Below are 22,203 nucleotides of genomic sequence, written 5' to 3'. Positions count from 1 at the left end.
CTTGTTAGTGAGTTCACTTCACGTGAGAGCTGGTTAAAGTGTGTGGCACCTTCGCCTACCCGCATTTGCTCCCACCATGTGAGATTCCTGCTGCTGCTTACCCTTCTGCCATGAATAAGTTTCTTGAGGCCTCCCAGAAGCCAAGCAGATGCCAGCTCCATGCTCCCTGTACAGCCTACAGAAGCATAAGCCAGTTAAACCTCTCTTCTTTATAAATTACCCAGTCTTGAGTATTTATTTATAGTAATGCAAGACCGGCCTAACACAAGGTTCTAGTAGGGAGAAACTAGCAAGTAAATGAATACAAGATAATGACTGTTACCATTTTTAACTACAGGTCCCTTTGAGTAACTGACAGAACTTTAAGAACAGGGGAAATCATTTACATATAAATTGCATACCATGTCAAGGCTTTATGGACTTAAGAACTAAATTCAGGGTGGTGATGCTTACCTGGGAGGCAGAGGGTGTTATGGGAGGAAAGACAAGAGTGATAGTCAAGGATAGGACAGCAGGTGTCCTTCCCATATGACCCCTGAGCCTGATCTTTATGCTGTCAACTGACTATACTTGTTACTTTTTTAAAATCTAAGGGATGGAAAAATGAATGTTGAGTGATTCCTCAACCAACACGATATTAAACCGAGTTCCAGACTACACCAGCCTAGTTTTCAGTGGCAGAGTCTAGCTCTGTTGCCCAGGCTGGAGTGCAGTGGTGTGACCTCAGCTTATTGCAGCCTCCACCTGAGCTCAAGTGATTCTTGTGCCTCAGCCTCCCGAGTAACTGGGACTACAGGCACGTGCCACCACACCCAGCTTGTTTTTGTATTTTTAGTAGAGACAGGGTTTCACTGTGTTGCCCAGACTGGCTTGAAACTCCTGGCCTCAAGTGATTCGCTGGCCTCAGCTACCCAAAATGCTGGGATTACAGGCATGAGCCACCGCGCAGGCCTCTACTAGCCTAATTGCTTCAAGTGTGCTAGTCATATTTATCATAGATGTAAGCTGCTTGAGGCTAGGGAGGCTTTTACCATGTGCCTGACAGGCAGTTGTTGGTTATAAACTTGTCACATGGGGCTCAGATTGCCTCAAGGCAAAGCTACCTGGCCTGGTTTGGAATGCTTGTTCTTTTTCTTAAAGTCAGCTCTAAAGAACGTGGTATATTAACTCTTGAGAGCTGCTGAACCCTGGCACTGTGCCAGAACAAGTGACGATACAATACTTTTGAGACTGATTTCAAAAATGCTTTTTAAAAAGGCATGTAAATTCCTCACCTGCTTGTATAAACCTGTTAAACTTTACTTTTCAAAACAAATTCCATCTGCTAAGATTTGAGTTGAATTAAGTAGCAAATGATATTTATACTCAGGTAAACAGACCATTCGCACTCACTGTAGACCCTATGTTCCTTCTCACAGCTTTAACCATTTTCTGTGTCCCTACTTTTGAGATCAAACTTCAAATTTTCTGATGCTTGCATGATTGTTGAATAAATTAGAATCTGTAGATGCTAACATACTAACAACTGATTTTAAGCTCAAAAGGCAACAATGGTGTCCAATATACTTTTGTGAGCTTTAATGCTCAGTATGGAATACATAATGAACAGATGTTTTATGCCACTAATGGCTATATTCTACATCTTCATGGCTTTTAGTAAATATAATCATGATTCCAAGTCTGAATTACATGAGATGCTTCACTAGAGCTGCAAACATACAAGTTTGTATTTGAAACAAAAATACCAAAGCCATTTTACTGAAAACTAGTTTTATTTTAAAATTAAGTGCATAGCACTCATCTAATTCCATTGGTGTAGACTTTAGCACCATACTTGCTATTTGCAATTAATGTCATAACACAGATACATTTTGGTTTGCAGTCTGTACTTGAGTAGTGTTTATTTAGTGGACTTTGGTAAAGCCCTTCATACATATTAATCTCTTCACAGTACACATTTAATGATGGTCCAGTAATCTCAAAAAAAAAAAAGCCTACTTTGAAGACTAATCAATAAATTAAACAAAACAAAACCCACACAATGCTCCCCCACCCCCCAAAGCTAGCAGTTGTGAGTTGTATTTATATTGAAACCTAATGTTTTAAAAATAGTTCTGGTTCTCCAACCATCCCATCCCACCCCGGGTATGCAGCAATAGTAATCAATTATTTTATTCTACCCTCCCAAAAGATTATTAATCCAGTGTTCTTTAGCTTTTTAAAATATAAATTGGGAAAGTGTTATTAATAAGCTTTTTTAAAAGGCATATTCTTCTATAACAAGTACGGCATATAAACCAATCAATAAAAGTATTTGACAAGACATTAAGTTTCCACAGGCACTGGCTGTTGTTTCAAGTTGGGATCTCTATCCCAATATCTTACATTCATAGCATTATTGAGGTAGTTAAAATACTGAAAATTGGACTCCAGGTTGCTGGGTTCTGAATGTGAATGTGAAAGATATATTCTCTTTTGAGCCTACTTTCCCCCCAAACAATTCAAGTTTTCTTGAGGTAAGAACTACCAAAATCCAATTAGCAGCCTTCTTTAAAAAGGAAAAGTGATGATACTTTCAGAAAACAATTTTCATGCTTAAAAACTGCCATGAGTGAGAGTTCTTACCTGAGTGGTTTTCATTTTATCTACCAGACTAATACATCCACATCATGCCCTATGTACTCTAAATATAAAAGTTATTTTCTTTTTAAGGAAAGGATATTTCTCTAAGCATTCATGCTGGCAGAAGCTACCCACCCACATTCATCCCCAGGAGCCATCTGGATCAGTCCATCACTGTGTTGAGCCCCTTCCCTTCCTGACAAAGGCCATTGGCTTGATTACTGAAACTCCTGCTGCATACCCACAACATCTTTATAGTAAGTTTGTCTTCAATGCATATTGTGGCAGTCATATATCTGCCACGCAGATTCCCTTCTATTCAAGTGCTATCTTAAAAAAAACACAAAAAGACACATCTTACTAATTTTTAAACCAGAAAGCTTCCCTCCACCAAATCTTTCTTCTCCCACAGAAAAGAGCACAATGTATACAGTTTATCAGTTATTACAATGACTTTTTAACTTTTTAAGGTTATTCTTCCAAAATTCTTTACCCCCAAACTGCCCTTGCTGTAATGACAATTATTGCTGTTTGCAGTTAATACCAGTACAGTGAAATGTCCCAGGGCAGTTGTAGGGTCAATCTAATGAAAGTAGCTACTGAAATTTAGTCATCAGTTACCTTTGCCTGCTTAGACGGACTAGAGCTGGATTCAAAGGTTGCTTAAAAAACCTGTCTTCCACATAACAAAGTGCTGCTCTAGCACAACCTGAGAACTACCCTGGCCACAGTCCCTTCCAAAATAAACCTACAGGACTTTATTCTAGCACTGACCTCTTCGAGTTATGCCATCCCTTGAAATAACTTTTTAAGAATGTCGATTCTGAGTATAAATCACAGATTGCACTGAGAAATGCAAAACCTACATATGTATTATGAATCACAGGAACTACCACTTCATTCTGAGCTATAATATTACGTTCTCATTTGAAAACACACCCTAGCAAGAGTATTTTAACCTATGTTATAAAGGTAGTTCACACTATAACATTCCCAAGGCATGTTGCATTACAGTTAAGTGTTTCCAAGTAGTACAGATTCCCTGAGTTAAATCTATTTTAATTCTAAAAATTTGAGGTTGATCACTTAGGGAAAAAAAGAAAAATTATGACCATGATTTAAAAAACAAGATCTTTTTTACCCTTAATTTTAGTATATTAATCCAGATACCTATACTATTTATGAGAGGAAGTTATATAGAATCATCTAAAAAAATTTTTTCACTGCACAGATTGGTACAGCATAACAATTCGTAAGTTTAAACTTAGTCAAAAATTCATGTGTAGAACAAAAATAAAAAATTGCAGAATAAAAAAACCTTTTCAAAAATTAATACTGTAACTTTCCTTCATAAAAGACTGTTTGGCAAGTCCATAGATAAGATAAACATTTAGTCTTTGACTTAGAAGCCAACATTAGGCCCAGATGCTACCACAGGTCAATTCTCAAAATGGCAAATTGGAGTCTGTCCAAATTTTCTGTTGTATTGAGTATTTTTGAAATATTTGGACCATCAGCCAGGACTTGAACATTTTTGTCATACAAGGATTTGTTGTAACAGAATTTGACATACTGTTAATTTGCTTAGTCCTCCCAGGATTCATGGTGCATTAAAAGGGATATTCAGTCTTCCTGGTGCTGGCACCTGAAGAGTTCTGATGTCACTTAGATCCCTTTCCTTTTGAACAGAAGTTTACAAAACGCTTACCCATAGCTTCATGTCACAAAGCAGTCTGGGTCAGTTATCAGCTTCACACATAATCACCTTTCAAAACATGGAGTAATACAAGGGTAATGTTCATTTATCTGATAACTCCGGTTATAAGAAACACTCAGACAGGGCTTAACTTCTACTGGTATTGCCAGTGACATCCCAACACCAGTCTGCATGTGCCCAAGGCCCTGAACACTAGTTTGGAAGCCAGCAGGACATGTCTGTAGTGTGTAAGATGAGGTGTGTGTGGTCGATACAATCTGCTGACAGCTTGGTTGTTCTGACGTAGGATGGCGATACTGCAGTGAGGTCTGATGTGTCTGATGGAGATACTGAGGTTGCTGAAAGTGAACTGGCCGTGAGGGCTGGGAGGCTGTCTGGAACACACTTAGTTGTGCTGACTGAGGTCCTGCTTGCCCTCTCTGTTTGTTTGCTTCTTTCACATCATTATCGTGAGCGCTGAAACATGGAGAGAAAGGAAACTATTAAAAATATTGCTTGAGAAGAATTTGCAAGAAAGTCAGGCCCCATCCCCAACTCCCCAACAGCTTCTTCCACCACTTGCCACCACTACCCAGGTAGCAGTCACTGCACCATAATTCCAACAACAGTGAGACCCCGCTTGTGTCCTTCTAAAGCTATTTCCCTTGATGTGAACCTTCCTGGTAGCTTTGAGGATTATTTCCAGTTTGGGAGCTGTGTCCACAATAAGCACGTGTGGCTGCCACTTTGGTAACATCCTGGTGGCCCCCAAAATTCAAAGATGTTAGGAATGGGGCAAGGCTGGCCTGGACTGATCTCAGAGTTACTGACTTACAGACACAAAAAAGCAGCTCCTTTCCTTATCATGTGCCCAGAATCATTCTAGCAATGACACCTTCTAACTGGTTAATGGCCAAAAGGGACTCTCCTTCCCCAGAGTTCTGCTCATACATGGGCTTGCTCATGGCAGCAAGTAACTGCTGCTAAAATCAAATAACCTAGAAACTCTGTGCCTTTCAGAAGTTGTTTTCAGGGCACCTCATGCATGAAAAAAACTGTTAATGAGAAAGTACAAACACAAGAATAAAAAGGCTTACATCAATAGTCGTTCAATACACTGTACTAAGAAATCCCAAGAGTAGGCAGTAAGACGATGCAGTCTTGTAGGCCACGTTGGAGAAAGACGAAGTATAATCCTCGAAGAAGCCACACATGCAGCAGCTACTAAAGAAGGTGCATAATTTAGAAAGGCATAATCTGTGGAGACACCAAAAATGAACTTAAGGAACAGAATACACGAGTCACAAGTGCACAAGTCACTTACTGGTATTCACAACAACCCACCTTGCAAAGACACTTCCAGGAAGTAATCTGCATATTTGGCCATGTAGAGTTTAGTCTTTTCCAAGCAAATCATTGGCCAGCCGTCATGAAGATCTGTTTCGTGTACTGCTTCAGAGAGATAATACTCAATGAAATGGGCAGCTGTTGGAAGGCAGAGGTTCCACTGAAAGGTTTCTAATAATAATAGTTCCATATGTAGCAAATTTTGTTTTGTTAATACTAGATTCATATTAGTCATACAACCCAGGCTGTTGAGCTGCTCCAGCTTAGGCACACTATCTTCTTTTTCTTCAAATTTACCTTATAAGAAAAGGGGATGGGAGGGGAGAGAAAATGTTAGGCAAGTGATCATTACAGGTCTAGTCAGTAAAATGGGATTTGCTGTCTTATTGCCAGGATTTAGATCCAAAGACGTAGTTTACCTTACACAGATACAATTGTGCCAGAACCTGTGTTTTCTTTCCCAGTGCCACCATCCCCAACCTTTCCTCAATCCCCTGGAAAAAAAAAATGCTTGAAATACGTAAACATTTTGTTCTGTGTTCTAGTATAGAATGGAAATAGTCATGTGCCAGTGAAAAAAATAACTCAATCTCATCAGCTGAGTATTTTCAGGAAATTTTTTTTTGCAGTGGGTGGTAGCTAGCAAAATGAATTATTTGATTTTAGAGTAGAAGATAGCTTTAACAATTTAATGTCATAGTTTTATTTGAAATAAAACATAGTTAAGCTCCAGTTGTTTCATCTTGGCATCAATATAATCTCAATTCCAGAGAGAGAGAGACTGGAGGGAGAAATTGGGTGAACATTTAACACAAGTACTATCATTCCATAAAAAACCCCATTCCCCACTTCTTCTGAATTCAAAACAAAAATCTAGTCTGTTGAAGAAAAAAGGGGCATGGGGGAGATAGTTTATATCTGCTTTTAAATTCCCTTACTGAAAGCAGAATAGTAAAGACAATATGGCTGAACATTATTCAAAAGGATTAATTTCTTTTCTGGAAATACCTATCTATAAGGTTTCAACTATGCACAGCTGAAGAATAAAGATTCTCTTTCCAGCCCCAGAATGTTTCTATCGATTATGTACCATCTTACACTTTACTTTCCAAACAAGCATTTTACTGTCTCTATATATAATGCCTTCATTTTAGAAAGTATTTCTAGAACTGATGGCTGGAGAACATTTATAAACTATTAAGTACTATTATGATTTTCCAGATGCAGCAACAGAACCAGAGTTGTCATCAAGCCTCTTTGGGTCTTTGTTCCATGGTGGTCCACAAAAGAAAGGAAATTATAACTAAAGCTCTTACTATTGTGTTCTATTTTAGATTTAAGGTTTAAAACCATCATACTATGATTATTATAGATTTCTCACAATAGATTTTACACCCATACTTGTTCAAAATCATTTGAATGTTTCTATAGCAACACATATTACTATATAAAAATTATTTTAATATTTTGATATATTTCAATATATTTTCATTTCCTTGGAAATTTTATAATTTTATTCTTTAAAAACGTTTTTTGGGAGAAGAACCAGAAAGAATGCCAAACCAGGAGAAACCAGAAGAGTTCCTCTGTGATGATTCTCTTCTACAGGGGATGGGTTTGCACCACACGTTAAAGTTGCTACACTCAGCCCAGATGCTCAGTGTACAGGCAGTGGTGCTAGAGCCAGTGCGGATTTGCTCATGTTGGTTTACTTTGGAGCTGGGGGAAAAATGCTGCCGACTGCCTTGATCTTTGCTTAGGGAGCGGAACTGGTATAAAAGGCGTTTTTCTCCTATGCCAGGAGATTCTAAGCTCATGTGTTGTGAAGAATCTAAGCCCAAAGAAGCAGGAGTGATGGCAGAGAGGTGAACTTCCTTATATCTAAACCACTCTAAATATTGCTACAGGTAGAAGTTGATCCCAAACTTAAGTAATTCAAACCTTAAGAATCTAGATAGCCTTTCCTAATTAAAATCACATAAAGATCAATTTAACAAGTTTTGCCAATAGCAAATACTTAAAGTTGAAAGCACTAAAGTGGTCTGTATGACACAGTTATCCAGCATATTGCCTGAAAAAAGAAGAGGAAACCAATGTTCTTTGTATAAAGTGAAATTCTTCAGAAGGAGAATGACCTAGAAATTTGGTTCAGTGTCTCTGGATGAATCATTACAGCTTTCAAGCACCCTGCCATTTGTGTAGCAACAGCAATACTGACAGAATACTTCAAAGGAATACTGTAGAAATTAATGAGTTTATTTATATTATGCTTAAAGTTCCTTTGAAGAAATTAATACATCATAATTGAAGGAGTAAGAATGCTTCATATTATCTCTTTGAAATCTTCAACACTGGGAAAAAAATTGCATATGACCAATTTCACTGCTCAAAAACCAAGGTAGTGAGGTTGGCCAATCCATTTAAGGTCAGATAAGTTCAATCAAACCAAAAATGGAAGCCAAAAGGAAAATTTATATCTGAATTCCCAAATTTGCACTTCTAGACCAGAACTGACAGATTTCTATATTATTAAGTATCTATGAGATGTTTGCATTTATAAAATATTTGGCTACTACAAGTGTGAAGGACTTTGCATATTGATCTTGCTAAGTTAAGAATAATCTGCATTCTGAATAAATAACCATACTTGAAGTTTTAATTCAGGGTTCAAATTTTTTGGAACTTTTCCATTATGTATAGTAATAAATATTCAGATACATGGATATTAAAAGATTTCAAAAAGTGTGATAATGTCAATGAGTACCTGCATTCATATCTATAGTTTTTGTTGCGCTGACTTCTATGCATATGTTCATTTTAAGTTTACTTATCCACATTACCACACACAGATCACAAAGATCAGTTTCTTCAATTGAAAGGAAATACCAGAAGCCATGTGAGTATATTGATAAAGGCCCCAAACAGGAAATAAGGGCACAGGAAATTCATATCTGCTTCCCAGAAAATAAAGAATTAGAGGCCATAGAAACAAAAACACTGGGTTGTCTTTCCTTTATAGGATATGTTCATATCAGCCATGGAAACCAACACATTTTCAAAGCCAGCAGTGATTAGTAGGTATGCGGTAGAGATTTATATACTGAATAGGGCACAGATCAGACGTCACCGAGTGCTCTGCCAATCCACATTCTATTGTTTTATTACTAAGTAGGAGAAGAAAAAGTCATCCCTAACATATACTAAGAATTACCACAAATTTATAAGATGAATCTAATATAAAAGTGGGCAAAGAAAAAGGTAATTCATAGAAAAAAAATTCTAAGCTCATTAAAAATTGAGATGTAAATTAAACCAGCTGTGAGATACAAATTTTCACAGATCAGTAAAAAGCTTTGCTAACCCAGTATTGGTTGGCAAGGGGAAACAAGTACTTGTTACAAATTGTTACTACTATAAGCCTCTGTCTCACTTTTCACTTCGTCTTGACTCCAAGATCATTTCTTAGTTATGTAAGATCTTGAGCAAATTATGAGAAATCTTATCTCCAAGATTACTTCCACATGCTCCATAAATGTAATGTTGGTCACAGAAGCCAAGGGAAGCCAGGGCATACATGTGAAAGAGTTGGAATAGCAGAGTTTCCCTGGACAAATTAGGGTCCAGTTTGAAATAGGCCAAAACCTTTAGGGTAAAGGAGGCAGGCTAAAGGTAACAGAGCAACTTATGGGGGCATTAATAATTACCATGCTAATCTTTTAATGTTTCCATTTCCTACATGCTTTTAAACATATTACCCCTACTTGATCCTCAGAACAACTTTGTAAGGTGTCTTTATTTCCATCTTATAAAGAAATAACCTGAGATTCAAGGGTTGTTGAAATTCATATTGCTGATGAGATTCCAACCCAGGGAATCCATCACTATGGTCATTGCTCGAAAACACTACACCTAGCTCTCCAATCAGAGATAATCTGTAGGCTCTTTCTTCTAATAGTATAGACATAAGCATTTGTTTCTAGAACTTACAAAGTATGCTCCATCTTTGGCCAAACCACCTACAGCTTCCCATTACAATGAACTCCACAAATTTAAAACAGGAATCAGACATTGAAAACAGGTTATCAGTTTATAAGAATCCTAAGCTCTTCTGCTGTAAAGTTATAGACTAGGGTTGGGGAGCAACGGTAAAGAGACTGCTGCCTGCTAAGGGCCAACCTCTTCAATTCCCGACCCTGGTATAGAACTGATAGCTCAAACTCTTTTGAACAATTTGCTACTTGCGAGGAGCAGAACTCCTTAAGAATACCTCACATACATTCCTACTCTCGTGCAAAAGGAAGAATGTAAAAGCAATTCTTTCCTCAAGGAAAGGGAAATCAGGAGTCATCAGCAGAAAAGAGAGGGAGGTATCCAGTTCTTTCAGTAATAAGTGATAATTCATATTTGAACCCTAGCAAATGCAGATCCTAATGCCTAATTACTGGAAAGTCACAAATAACTACATCTTACCACTGATATTAATCCAAATAGTTCAATAAAATAAATTGTTCATGACCTTAAACTAATAAAAATATATAATTTAAAAATAACAACAATTGAAAACTCAATTCCAACCAACCTAAGATGGTACACAAAGATGACCCTCCCACTTGGCCCACACTACACTTTAAGATTACAGGCATAGAGCAGGTGGGACATGGTAGTGTTAAAATGACAGTGATGGCCACACAGTTACTTTCCATTAATGATACCAAGCTTTTAAAATAATCTAACTTGCATGTCTGATTTCCAATGACACTCTACTATAAACTGATTCTATAATAAACATTCTGTACAATAACAAAAAGCCATTTTATTTGTGGACTCACATCTAAACTGTCAAGTGTGAGCTTTTCCAATCTTATACAAACTATTAAACCCCAAAGGGCTTCACAGCCAGTGATTAAACACATACAGTATTACACACATGGTTACTTACGAGCATGAAACTTTAATTAGAGGCTAAATTAAAGGTTAGTTATAAATATACAAGCATTACCTCTCTGGCTCCTGGGTGGGGGGTGAAGGGTGAGGGATGAGTGAAGTGTCTGAATTTTAGAGAACAATAGATTAAAGGGGAAATGTAGATATTCAGGAAGTAAATGGTATTCTAAGAATTTTGCTCAACGTACATGGGGATGAGACTGGAAAGATGGCTGGGTCCAGATGAAAGATTCTAAACACTACATTAAGCAGTTTCCACCTTAACATATAGGCAGTGGGAAGTCATGCTGCAGCTGTGTTTTATTTACATTCAGCCTGGTTCTACAATGGATCTGAAATAACTTACAAAAGGACATTCCAGGGGATAAAATAAGTAGTTGAGGTCATCAGATCAAAGAAAGAACAAAGGTCGGAAAATAAAATCTGAGAAGAGATTAGTACCAGAAATGATATTACACAGGACTACATTTGGTTTCAGGTTTGTAAGCAGCCAAGCACAGAAGTGCTCAAGAACTTTAGTGGCATGGATATAGGGGGAATGTTCTTTATTTCATCGCAGCCATATTTGACCCCAAAACCTCAAGTGGGAGAGGTGAAGGTTATCAGTATATCTACGTACCACTTTAAGATTCTATTGTAATGACATGGATAATACAGAAACTACATTACTGATTTAACTTCAATATCAAATACAATCTTTATCCCTCAAGTGGGAGTTAAAGGTGAAGGTTATCAATACATCTACATACTATAAATTTCTACTGTAATGACATGAATATAGAAACTATATTACTGATTCAACTTCCATATCAAATACAATCTTCCACATTATTAAAAGAAAGAAACACAATTTCAATTCCTTTACGTGCCCTGTCTTCAGTGAGAGTACCAACAAGCAATGAAATGAGATACAGGAAGATGTAAAGAGAAAGAGAGGCCAAAAGGTCCACCAGTATTTTCTGTACTGAGTAACAAACATGGTTGTATCAGATTGTATCTTGGAGCCTACTACATAGTTGGTCTAATGCATAAGCAAAAGTTTTCACATTTGTAGTAGTTGCACATTAACTTTTAGTTCATTAAGCCAACTCATTATGTAGTCAGTATAAAGTATTTAAATATAAGAGTATAGTACTTTTAAGACAGTTTCTCAACTTTAGCTCCATTGATGTTTTGGGACAGAGAATTTTGTTACGGGGAACTGTCCTGTACACTACAGGATGTTTAGCAGCATCCCAGGCCTCTATGTACTAGATGCTAAAAAAGCATATCCCACTCTATCACCAGATGTGACAACCAAACGTCTGTACACATTGCCAAGTGTTCCCTGTGGGACAAAACTGCTCCTGGTTTAGAACCACTGTTTTAAGACAATGGTTCTCAATTGGAAGGTAAAGCAAAATCACCTTTGGAACTTTTTCAAAAAGTTAAAAAATACCCAGTACCCATTATGTAGATTTTGTCTTAGTAGATCTGGAGTGGCTGAGGATGTACGGCTTAGGCACATGTTTTTAACAGGTTCCAAAGCCATTTTTCAATGTCTGGTTAAGAATTATTGCACTGAGAAGCACTTTTAAGCTTCCTGATACTAGTGAACTGGAATGAATGGGATTTGATGATATTTCACTGAGTTCTACATAAATTTATTTTATTATATAAACATCAGAAATTTCCAGTCATGTAAATCAGATTCATACTTACTTGCTAGAAGCAGGCAGGAAAGCGCAACTAAATGCAGCTGCTGGATAGAGATGTCATAGCGGTCCATAAACAGGTCCAGTAAATAGACAGCAAGATGGCGGGCAGAAGGGCAGAGCGTGAAGCGATTGCTCACAATGGCAATCAAGTCAGCAAAATACCGTCTGAGACTTAATTGAGGGGACTGGCCTTTATAGGAGGGCAACTTCAGCTCCTAAGTCAAAAGGAACAACATTTAGTCTGACCTATCTGTAGACTTAGCCCACAATGCAATGACTTAACATTGTTTTTCCAATATATTAGTATTACAAGTGCCTAAAACATACTTTTCTTGACTGGAATACAAAAATGAAAAAGTTAAGTGGAAGGATAATGAATGACACTTAAAACCAAAATTTTCTCCTTATTCTTAACCACCTCTGATGTGAACAATTATAGATGTTCTTGTTTCTTGCTTTCTCGAATGGATTCATCTTACAAAGATTTTTAATAAGGGAATCCTATTTTCCCTACCAGGTGTTTTCAGGAAAACATCCCTGACAAAAAACCAACCACATAACACACACACATCCCTACACCTCTCCAAGATGCTCAAAACTTTTGGTTAAAAGGTAATAGATACGTGGAAATGCTGCATGCAGTATTATACTTGCATTAGTGTAGAAACCAGTACCTATACACTAGTATCTTCCAATTTTGTTTCCCTTTTAGCAGTTTTATGATCTGTCCTTTCCCATCATCCTCTCATACACCTAAAATCACTGTTCAATCTCAGGACTATATCAACTTGTTTTTTAAAAATTGGAAAAATTATATACTATTAAAATATTTCCAGCCCATAGAGAAAGATGAAAAGCTTCCAAATTCATTTTATAAGATCAGTATAATACTGATACTAAACCCAACAGGTATCACAATAGAAGAAGTAACAGGAATATGACACCAAAAGCAGAACTCCCCATGCCCTGCAAAAAAAAAAAAAAAGAAAAAGAAAAGAGAAAGGGGACTTTAACAAAATTAAAAACTTTTATTTAACAAAAGATGCTATCAACAGAGTAAAAGGGCAACCCGCAGAATGGATGAAAATATTTATAATCGTATCTGATAAGGGGTAAATATCTAGATTATATAACTTATACAACTGGACAACAAAAAATCCTGATTATAAAAATGGGCAAAGGACTTGAATAGACATTTCTCCAAAGAAGATACATACAAATGCCCAACAAGTATCATGAAACATGAAAAAGATGTTTGTTCAGCATCACTCATTATTAAGAAATGCAAATCAAAACCACTAACAGCACTTCACACCTAGTTGGATTGCTATTATCAAAAACAAACAAAAAAACAAAACCAGAAAATCACAAGTGTTAGCTTTAATGTGGAGAAATTGGAATCCTTGTGCATTACTGGTGGGAATGTAAAATGATGTAGTTGTTACAGGTAACAGTATGGCAATCCCTCAATAAATTAAACAGTTACCACATGATCCAGCAATTCCACTTTTAGGTACATACTCAAAAGAACTGAAAGGAGGGACTTGAAGAGAGATTTGTACACACATGTTCAAAACAGGATTATTCACAATAACCAAAAGGTGGAAACAATGCAAATGCCCACCAGCAGATGAATGGATAAACAAAATGTGGTATATACATGGAATATTATTCAGACTTAGAAAATTCTGATAATATGCTACATGGATGAACCTTGGAGACAGTATGCTAAATGAAAAAAGTCACAAAAGAACATTTATTGTATGATTCCACTTAATGAGTTACTTAGAATAGTCCTATTTATAGGGACAGAAAGTAGAACAGTGGTTATCAAAAGCTAGAGGGTAGGAAACTGGGGAGTAATCGTTCAATGGGTATGGAGTTTCAGTTTGGGAAAATGAAAAAGTTCTAAAGATAGATAGTGGTGACAATACAAATGTACCTAATGTCACTGAACTGTACAGTTAAAAATGGTTAGAATGGTAAGTTTTATGTTATGACAGGTGCTGGCAAGGTTGTGGAGAAAAAGGCGCTTTTACTGTTGGTGGGAGTGTAAATTAGTTCAACCATTGTGGAAGACAGTGTGGTGATTCCTCAAAGACCTAGAGGCAGAAATACCCTTTTACCTAGCAACCCCATTACTCGGTATATAACCAAAGGAATATAAATCATTCTACTATAAAGACACATGCACGTGTATGTTCACTGAAGCACTATTCACAACAGCAAAGACATGGAATCAACCTAAATGCCCATCAATGATAGACTGGATAAAGAAAATGTGGTACATATAGACCATGGAATACTGTGCAACATAAAAAGGAACAAGATCACATCCTTTGCAGAGATATGGATGGAGCTGGAGGCCATTATCCGTAGCAAACTAATGCAGGAAAAGGAAACCAAATACCGCATGTTCTCACTTATAAGTGGGAGCTAAATGATGAGAACCCATGGACACATGTTGGGGGGAACACCACACACGGGGGCCTGTCGGAGGGTTGGGGTGGGAGGAGGAAGAGGATCAGGAAGAATAGTATATGCTAGGGTTAATACCTAGGTGATGGGATGATCTGTGCAGTAAACCATCATGGCAAACGTTTACCTATGTAACAAACCTGCACATCCTGCACACGTACCCCTGAACTTAAAAGTTTGGGGAAAAAAAGTTTTATGATGATACATTTTACAATAAATGAAAAAGGGAAGTTATATATTCACCTAAATTAATATTATCTAAGATAAATGGATAAATAGTCAATGTAATTTAGTAGTATGGCCAAAGAATACATCAATTCTGGTTGTTTTTTGAGACACGGTCTCCTTCTGTAGCGCCGGCTGGAGTACAGTGGCACTATCTTGGCTCACTGCACCCTCCACCTCCCAGGCTCAAGCAATCCAACCACCTCAACCTCTGGGGTAGCTGGGACTACAAGCACTCACTGTCATGCCCAGTTACTTTCAGTAGAAACAGGGTCTCGCTATGTTACCCAGGCTGGTCTCGAGCTCACAGACTCAAGTGATCCACCTGCTTTGGCCTCCCAAAGTGTTGAGATTACAGGTGTGAGCCTCCATGCTTGGCCAAAAAAAAATTTTTTTTTTTTCACATAAAGATGCCGATTTCTCATGCAGCTCCTAGGATTTTTTTCTCCTTAACTGTTTCTTCGGATCTTTATGATGGTGTAAGTGAGTGGCAACTTTACCTTTGCTGCTATCATGTGAAATTTATTGAGCATCTCCCACGTTGCAGACACTATACTATCCCAGGCATAAAAGCTGGAAAAACAGTCTTAAGCCTATCTCTAGCAGGTGAATCAAATACATAGATTATCACACGATATAGTCATCACAGGTTATTATGGCAACACTTAGGAAGAAAATCTAACTTAACTCAGGGATTAGGGAGTTGGGAAAAAAGGCAACACCAGATCAGGTTTTTCCCAAAAAGTGGCCTGAACATGGTCTTAAAGACTCCCTGGAAAACTGATGAACTTCACTTTCTTAATGTTTCTCACAAAGCTAGAATTGTTCCCATTTGTCAAGGTTCCTAAAAACAGTTTCTCAAACAGTCTATCACACTAACTATACACAGCAAAATAATGAGAAGAAAGGAGACAAAAGGGTGTAAGGTGACAGCTGCTTTGTAGGGGTTTTTTTTTTTGAGGGAGTGGATAGTTGGCATGATTTCCATTTATTGTCATTTTCACTCTTCCCTAGTAAACACAGTGCTAGTCACACTAAATATTTCTCCACAAACCTTGGGTCTAAACATAGAACACCTTCCGCAGTATCTCAATGGCAACTGCACAAAGGAAGACCTAAATGTGGATGCTCTAAATTATAGGTAAGATTCGACTATGAAGGCCAGGATCATGTCTTGTTCGCTGTTATTGCTCTAACACCTGGCATAATATCATGTATGTCATAAATAATCAACATGTTGAAGAAAAACAGATGACTATCCGACTGAATCACCAATTAATAGCCTGGAATTACCACGTCTTTTCTAGGAGAAAAGTCCATTTTAAGTTTCCTTCAGTGTATTACAAACAGTGGTCTCTCCAGTTCCACAAGTTTAAGTTTTACTGATTAATGTAAATTATTTATAAAGTGTTGCCAGTAAGAACCACGGTTTGCATAATGCTTAAACATAAAGACAACCCAGGGCAGTAGGCCATAGGCGGCCCAAGAAAACTTTCAGTGGCATTCCTTCAGACCCTGTGGTACCTTGTCCTCTGATAGGTCATAAGCAACTTGAGTGTAGGGTTGGGTCTTATGCCTTGGATGCTCCAGAAACTAATTCACAAAAGCCTTCAACAAATCTAAATCTAGAAAAAACAAACAAAAACAAACCAAAAAAAAAAAAACCCATGTTCAACCTCAACTGACAAAATTAATTCAGATAATCATTCATGAATTAAAATGATACACACATAAAATGATTGAAAACTACAGAAATCACCAAGAAAAACCTTTTAAGTGTCATGCCAATTAAAAAATGTATTCTTGGCTGGGTGCAGTGGCTTATGCCTGTAATCCCAGCACTTTAGGAGGCCCAGGCAGGTGGATCACCTGAGGTCAGGTGAAACTCCAACTCAAAAAAAAAGTACTCTTAATATCAACTAATTTCACCACATACCAGAGGGATAAAGAGGCTGACACTTAAAACACTTTTCAAAATATGTACAACTCTATTAATTTTTTTAAAAAAGAAAAAATTGCACGTTGAAAGATGACATCTGCCAAAGAAGAAAAGATCAAAAGCATATCTGGACAATTTTCCAAGTAAAGAACCTGTAACTCTTTCCTAAGACTCCAGAGATCCCACTAGTTAGAATTTTTATGCGGTACAAACCATCTCCTAGGGGGCTGAACTGTATTTTAGTGAATCTTAGAAACTGAATGTCAGAATTAGGAAGTAGCATTTAGAAATCTCAGGCCTAGAAAAGGGTAACAATTTAAGTCAGAATTAGGTTTTCCAATCTACTTGACCTGGTCAGAAACTCAAGATAAAAAGTTCGTTATCATTCCAGGATCTCAACCCCAAGATTCAGAATCCTTTTTGTTGAAAGAGTCAGCTATTTTGCTTCTTTCTCAATTTTCTACATTTAACAAATGGCCTTCTTTATCCAAGGTGAAACTGAGTTAAGTTAGAGATCATTTTGGATCTGGTCTCTCTTTTGGTTATCAAAGAGGCAGAAACGTCTCATTAATCTGCCTAATGTGCATTGCCACATGCAGAATAAAATCGTTACTTAATAGTAACAATATACAGACTCTGCTTTGTGTTGGAAAAGTATTTTTTTCGCAATATCTATTAAGTATATTAGGTCTACTTTCTGCCTTTGATATCAGCAGGAAGGGGCAGCCAACTCCCTCCACTTTAGGGCTTTTGAACTGCCCAAATCCTGAGGGGTAAGCGATAAGAAGTTATCACTTTGTGCTTACTATTTACCAAGAGCAGTTTCTAAGCACATGTACAGTACTAACTTTAGTTTCACAATCGCCAGAATCATAAAGCACACTCGTATTATTCCTCATTCTACAGATGAGGAAATCAAGAAACAGAAATTTAACTTGTCCCAAGTCTTACAGTAAGGGAGCGGAAAGGTTGAGGAATTTATGTACAAAAGCGACTTAAACTGGCTGCATGCAACGGCAACTCTCGAACAAAGAGGGCTGTTCTGCCCAACAAAAATTCAGTATATATATCTTTTAAAATACAAGATCAAATTCATGATCCACCTGGATATCAGAACGTCCCTTTCCACCTTCCCTGGCCCAACTACAATCTCCCTCCCCATTCAAGTTGCAGGTTCTTCTGATACATCCCAGAGAAGGAGCCAAGAAGTTAATTAACCTTGAGCAAATGAGCAAACTCGTCTTTTCTGGCCCAGAAGATAGTGAGTAAAGAACCTGACCAAACCTTCTAGAGAGCCGAGATTCAGAACAACTGGCGCGAGACACAGAAGGCGGGCCGGGCCTCGGAGTTACCTTGTAGCGAAGCGCTTGGTGAATGTCGGCGGCCAGCTGTCCTCGCCACCACTGCCCCTCCAGCTCCATGGGACCCGGCGGCGCGCCCAACCCGACGCGGCAACTCGAGTCTGTAAGACACACCCCAGGCGCGGTCACTGCCGGCTCCCCCGCGACCCTCTGCGCCCCCTCCCCGGGGGGTGTGACCTCAGGCCACCCGGTGTGGCTGCTCATCTTCACCTGACTCTTCCTCAACACAGCCCGACCCGAGTCGTTTCCCCCAACGCCACACGCGAGGCCGGGTCTGCCCCTCAGTAAGAGCCGACGGACTCTGAGACTCTCTGCCCGACTGTGTGTCGGGCAAAAGGGGATCCACTCGGGCCCTGAGGTGCCAAAGCGCGGAGCCAGGTGCGAGCTCGGGAAGAGCTGGGGGAGGCCCGGCTGGGGCTCCCTGCGTCCGGCGCTGGAGCCCTCTCGCCCGTCCTGAGCAGCGGGGAGAGGTGACACGGTCATTGCCCCGCTGAGGGGAAACGCTCCCATGGAAAAGTCCGGGGGTGACCGTCTGCCTGGCCGGGGGTCTCCGCGTAGACGTCGGGGGCCTGCTCCTTCCCGGGACCCCCGAGAAACGCACGTTCCGCGCGGCCTCAGAAAGGGGAACAAAAGGCCGGGCCAGCCAGGCTCTGCGCCTCACCCCGGGAGGGTCCGCTGCCTCGCGCCTACCCCAGGCCTGCCAAGCCGCCCGGCCCCACGCTGGCTCCCTTACCCGGAACCGCGGCCCTTACAGCCCCAGCCCCGCCGGCGTGCGGGGGACGCCGGCCCCGCTCATGTTGCGGACAGTCGGCCGCTAAGCGCCGGCCTCAACTCGGGCCCAGCGCCTGGACGCTCGCGCCGCCCATTGTTAAAGGACCGGCAGGCGGCTCCGCGTACAAAGCCAGCGCGGGGGCACTTGAGGCCCCGCCGCTGCCAATCTCGTCTCGCGATACAGCGGGGTCGCCCCGAGCCGTCCAATCGGCGGCCGGGCCGGGTCCAGGTGCAGAGCCAGGCGGCGGCGCGGCGGCTCCCGCCTGGGCTGGTTGAGCATCGCGGACGGCGCGGCGGGGCCTGGCGCTTCGGTTGCCGGGGCGCGCAGCCGCCACCTACTGCGAAGCTGGCCTGATCGCGGGCTGGGGTCGGCAGAATGCCGGAGAAATTGTAACGTGGATCACTCCAGTGACCAATCTAGTTAGGCCACTCACCTGCTGAGAACCTTCGATGGCTCCTCGGTGCCCGCGGAGCAAAGTTCCGACGCCTCCTTTGGCGTTTAAAAGTCTTCACAGCATGGATTCGGTTTGCCTTACTTCACGTTGCACCAGCCCCTTCCATCCCAGGGGCTGCTCCGTGGATCATCAGGCCCTCTAAATGTGCTTTAGCTGTTTCTGCAGCCCCTGAAGCGTTTTTTTTTTTTTCCCTATGAAATTCTCTCTTTTTAAGTTCCACCTCAAACTCCGCCTTTCTTCTAGAAATCTAATTAATCTCTTCCCCCTCCTTATTTTCGTTGCTGTAGGGATTCCCAAGAGCTTTGAATGAAGCGATTTAAGATTACTTCTAGTAACCTTGCTTGTCAAACCCATGGTGGATGTAATTAACCATCTGTGCTCGTAAATCAGGAAACTGCACAACTGTGAGAACTCTCCGACGTCAATTGAGGTGATATGGGGGCTGAAATGTGATTAGAAGAGACCTAATCAATTCTATTTTAACCTCTGGTGGATTATCATAAAAGAGGTGGATGGTAACCCTAGGACAGTGAGACTGCCCACTTTTCTGAGACTGTAGATCAATCTCTTAATAGTAAAGCGTAAATATTTTTAAAACTTCACCCCTTTTACTTTGAATCCTTTGTCCAAAAAGATACATGATGATAAAGAACTACTACAAAGTGATAAATACATGTTACGTGATTCTGGGTGGCATCTTCATCCATTTGAAGATTATCAGCAGACATATATATTTGAGCCGTACCCTATCCATAGACGATGCTTATACCCAGGAGAGCAGGCCCGCAGGAACCAAAGGCAAGAAAAGGGAAACTCAGAAGCTGAAGGTGGCAGATCCCAGCCTAACCTGACATAGTCCAGGGAGAAGGCTGTCCTGGCCTGTCTCTCAGTTGCAGGGGTCCTCTAGAGTGAAGGTAGACACATCAGGCTAAAAGTTTCATGCTGTTTTTAATGGCATTTAAATAATATCTACCTCCTTGGGTTCCATTTCATGACTATTAAACAACTTTTTAATAATTTGGTTTCTAAATGACTTAACCATCCAGGGCCTATTTAAGAATACTTTCAGAAAAATGGGGCACAGACTATAATCGTTAGTATAAGAAGTAGACTGTATTTATGGTTTCTACTTTGAAAATATTGTTCACTGGGATATATTTGTTCAGAAATCATTATTATTTTCTGGACTTGCCTTGTGATGAGAAGACTTCAATGTCCATTTCCTTTTATGGATTAATGTTCATTTTACACATATGTTTTGCCCTAGTGTGTCTTAGATTGTAAATCCTTAAAATGCAAAGTTCAGGCTTATTATGATTTCTTTAATTCCTTTAGAGCAAGGTGGACACAATAAGGTATTTACTTAACTCCTAAATAAAGTCTCTGCTCTCATAGAGTTTTTATTCCACTAGGAAGAGAGAGAGAATGAACAACAACAAAAAAACATATCACATGGTGACAAGTGATGTGAAGAAAAACAGAAAAAAAGGCTAGAAAGTGACCATGGGTGGACTTTGTTTCATGATAAGGTAAGGCATGCAAAGGCCTGAGGGAAGTGAGGGAGTAGGCACATATCAGACTGAGGGAATGGTACATGCAAAGGCCTGAGAGAAGTGAGGGAGTAGGCACATACCAGGCTGAGGGAACGGTACACGCAAAGGCTGTAAAGGGGAAGTGAGGCAGTAGGCACATATCAGGCTGAGGGAACAGTACATGCAAAGACTCTAAAGTGAAGGCGTGTTTGGAGTGAAAATAGAGGCCACTGTATGTCTGGAGTGAAGAGATAGGAAAGATGTTCTAAGTCAAGGAAGCACTGATTACCAACGGTATGAAAGAATGGAAGTAAAAAGGCAGAACATCTATATAAAGGGCAGAATAGGGAAACTGCAGAGTCTATTGTGACTGCAGCGTAAGGCACAGGTAGATTTGACAAGAGATGAGGTGGGACTAGATTCTCTGGAAAGCTTCTGTAACTCAAGGAACTTTAGACAGTGGAAAAGCACTGATTTTTAATTGTTTAAGTTTTTTAAATGAATGCATGAAAAAGGTAGATTTCAAGCCATAGAATACTGTATACAGTGACTAGCAAGTCTCTTTCCCTCCCCGATCCCAGTTTTTTCCAGAGGCGACACCATTACTCTTTTGTAGCCTTCCAGGGATATCCAGGTATTTATACCCATGCATATATATATAAAAAACTCCCTTGCCTCATTTTGTGTACAAATGGTAGTGTGTCACATGCTCCGTTGTGTACCTAGATTTTGTCATGCAGAATATTCCGGCGAACTTTCCATAACAGGACATCCAGGATTCCTTTTAATGGCAGCATCATATTCTACTGGATGCAAAGGCCTCGGAGCCAAAATCCCTGGGCTCTGGTTCTCGTTTCTTGATTTGTTGCTATTTGTAGTATTCAACTTGTTGCAACTACTATTCATATCTACCATCTCTCAGTTGGACTTGTACAGTAGTCTCTTCACTGGTTTTATTGCAACTACTCCTGTTCTTCTTGAAAATATTCATCACCTAGTAGTTGGAGTGGTCATAAAAAGATAAATCACATCTGAGCTTGATAGTTAAGAGTTCCTAGATCACATTTCCAAACTGTTTTAGCATGTTGAAGAATGTTAAGGATAGTTTTTAAGTCTACTTTATAAAAAATTTTGTT

The 22,203-nt window shown here is 39.6% G+C and overlaps 1 protein-coding gene and 1 long non-coding RNA gene across 5 annotated transcripts in view; one reads left to right on the top strand and one right to left on the bottom strand.

Annotated features, from left to right (window-relative positions):
• The window catches only part of LOC105553875, a 44,151-nt gene extending 23,932 nt beyond the window's left edge, over positions 1–20,219 (top strand). The window contains exon 3 of the long non-coding RNA XR_001008228.1: positions 19,823–20,219. This is a non-coding gene — a long non-coding RNA (uncharacterized LOC105553875). The remainder of the gene's footprint in view (positions 1–19,822) is intronic.
• CCNJ (cyclin J) lies at positions 1,754–19,902 on the bottom strand. 4 transcript variants are annotated; one of them, XM_012000019.1, is made up of 6 exons: positions 19,515–19,902; positions 18,301–18,410; positions 12,311–12,521; positions 5,663–5,962; positions 5,416–5,575; positions 1,754–4,795 (listed from the first exon to the last, which is right to left on the bottom strand). In XM_012000019.1, the coding sequence occupies exons 2-6, from the start codon at positions 18,367–18,369 to the stop codon at positions 4,384–4,386; spliced, it is 1,152 nt and encodes a 383-aa protein (XP_011855409.1). In that variant the 5' UTR covers positions 18,370–18,410; positions 19,515–19,902; the 3' UTR covers positions 1,754–4,383. The 4 variants fall into 4 exon arrangements, with proteins under 4 accessions (XP_011855409.1, XP_011855403.1, XP_011855414.1 ...); XM_012000013.1 differs by lacking the exon at positions 19,515–19,902 and adding an exon at positions 19,043–19,364; XM_012000024.1 differs by lacking the exon at positions 19,515–19,902 and adding an exon at positions 19,043–19,364 and having other exon boundaries at positions 5,416–5,542.
• Positions 20,220–22,203: the final 1,984 nt, after the last annotated feature.

This window comes from Mandrillus leucophaeus, unplaced genomic scaffold (assembly GCF_000951045.1).
Source record: "Mandrillus leucophaeus isolate KB7577 unplaced genomic scaffold, Mleu.le_1.0 Scaffold117, whole genome shotgun sequence".
NCBI classification, from domain to species: Eukaryota; Metazoa; Chordata; class Mammalia; order Primates; family Cercopithecidae; genus Mandrillus; species Mandrillus leucophaeus.
This window is presented reverse-complemented; position numbering and strand designations above follow the sequence as displayed.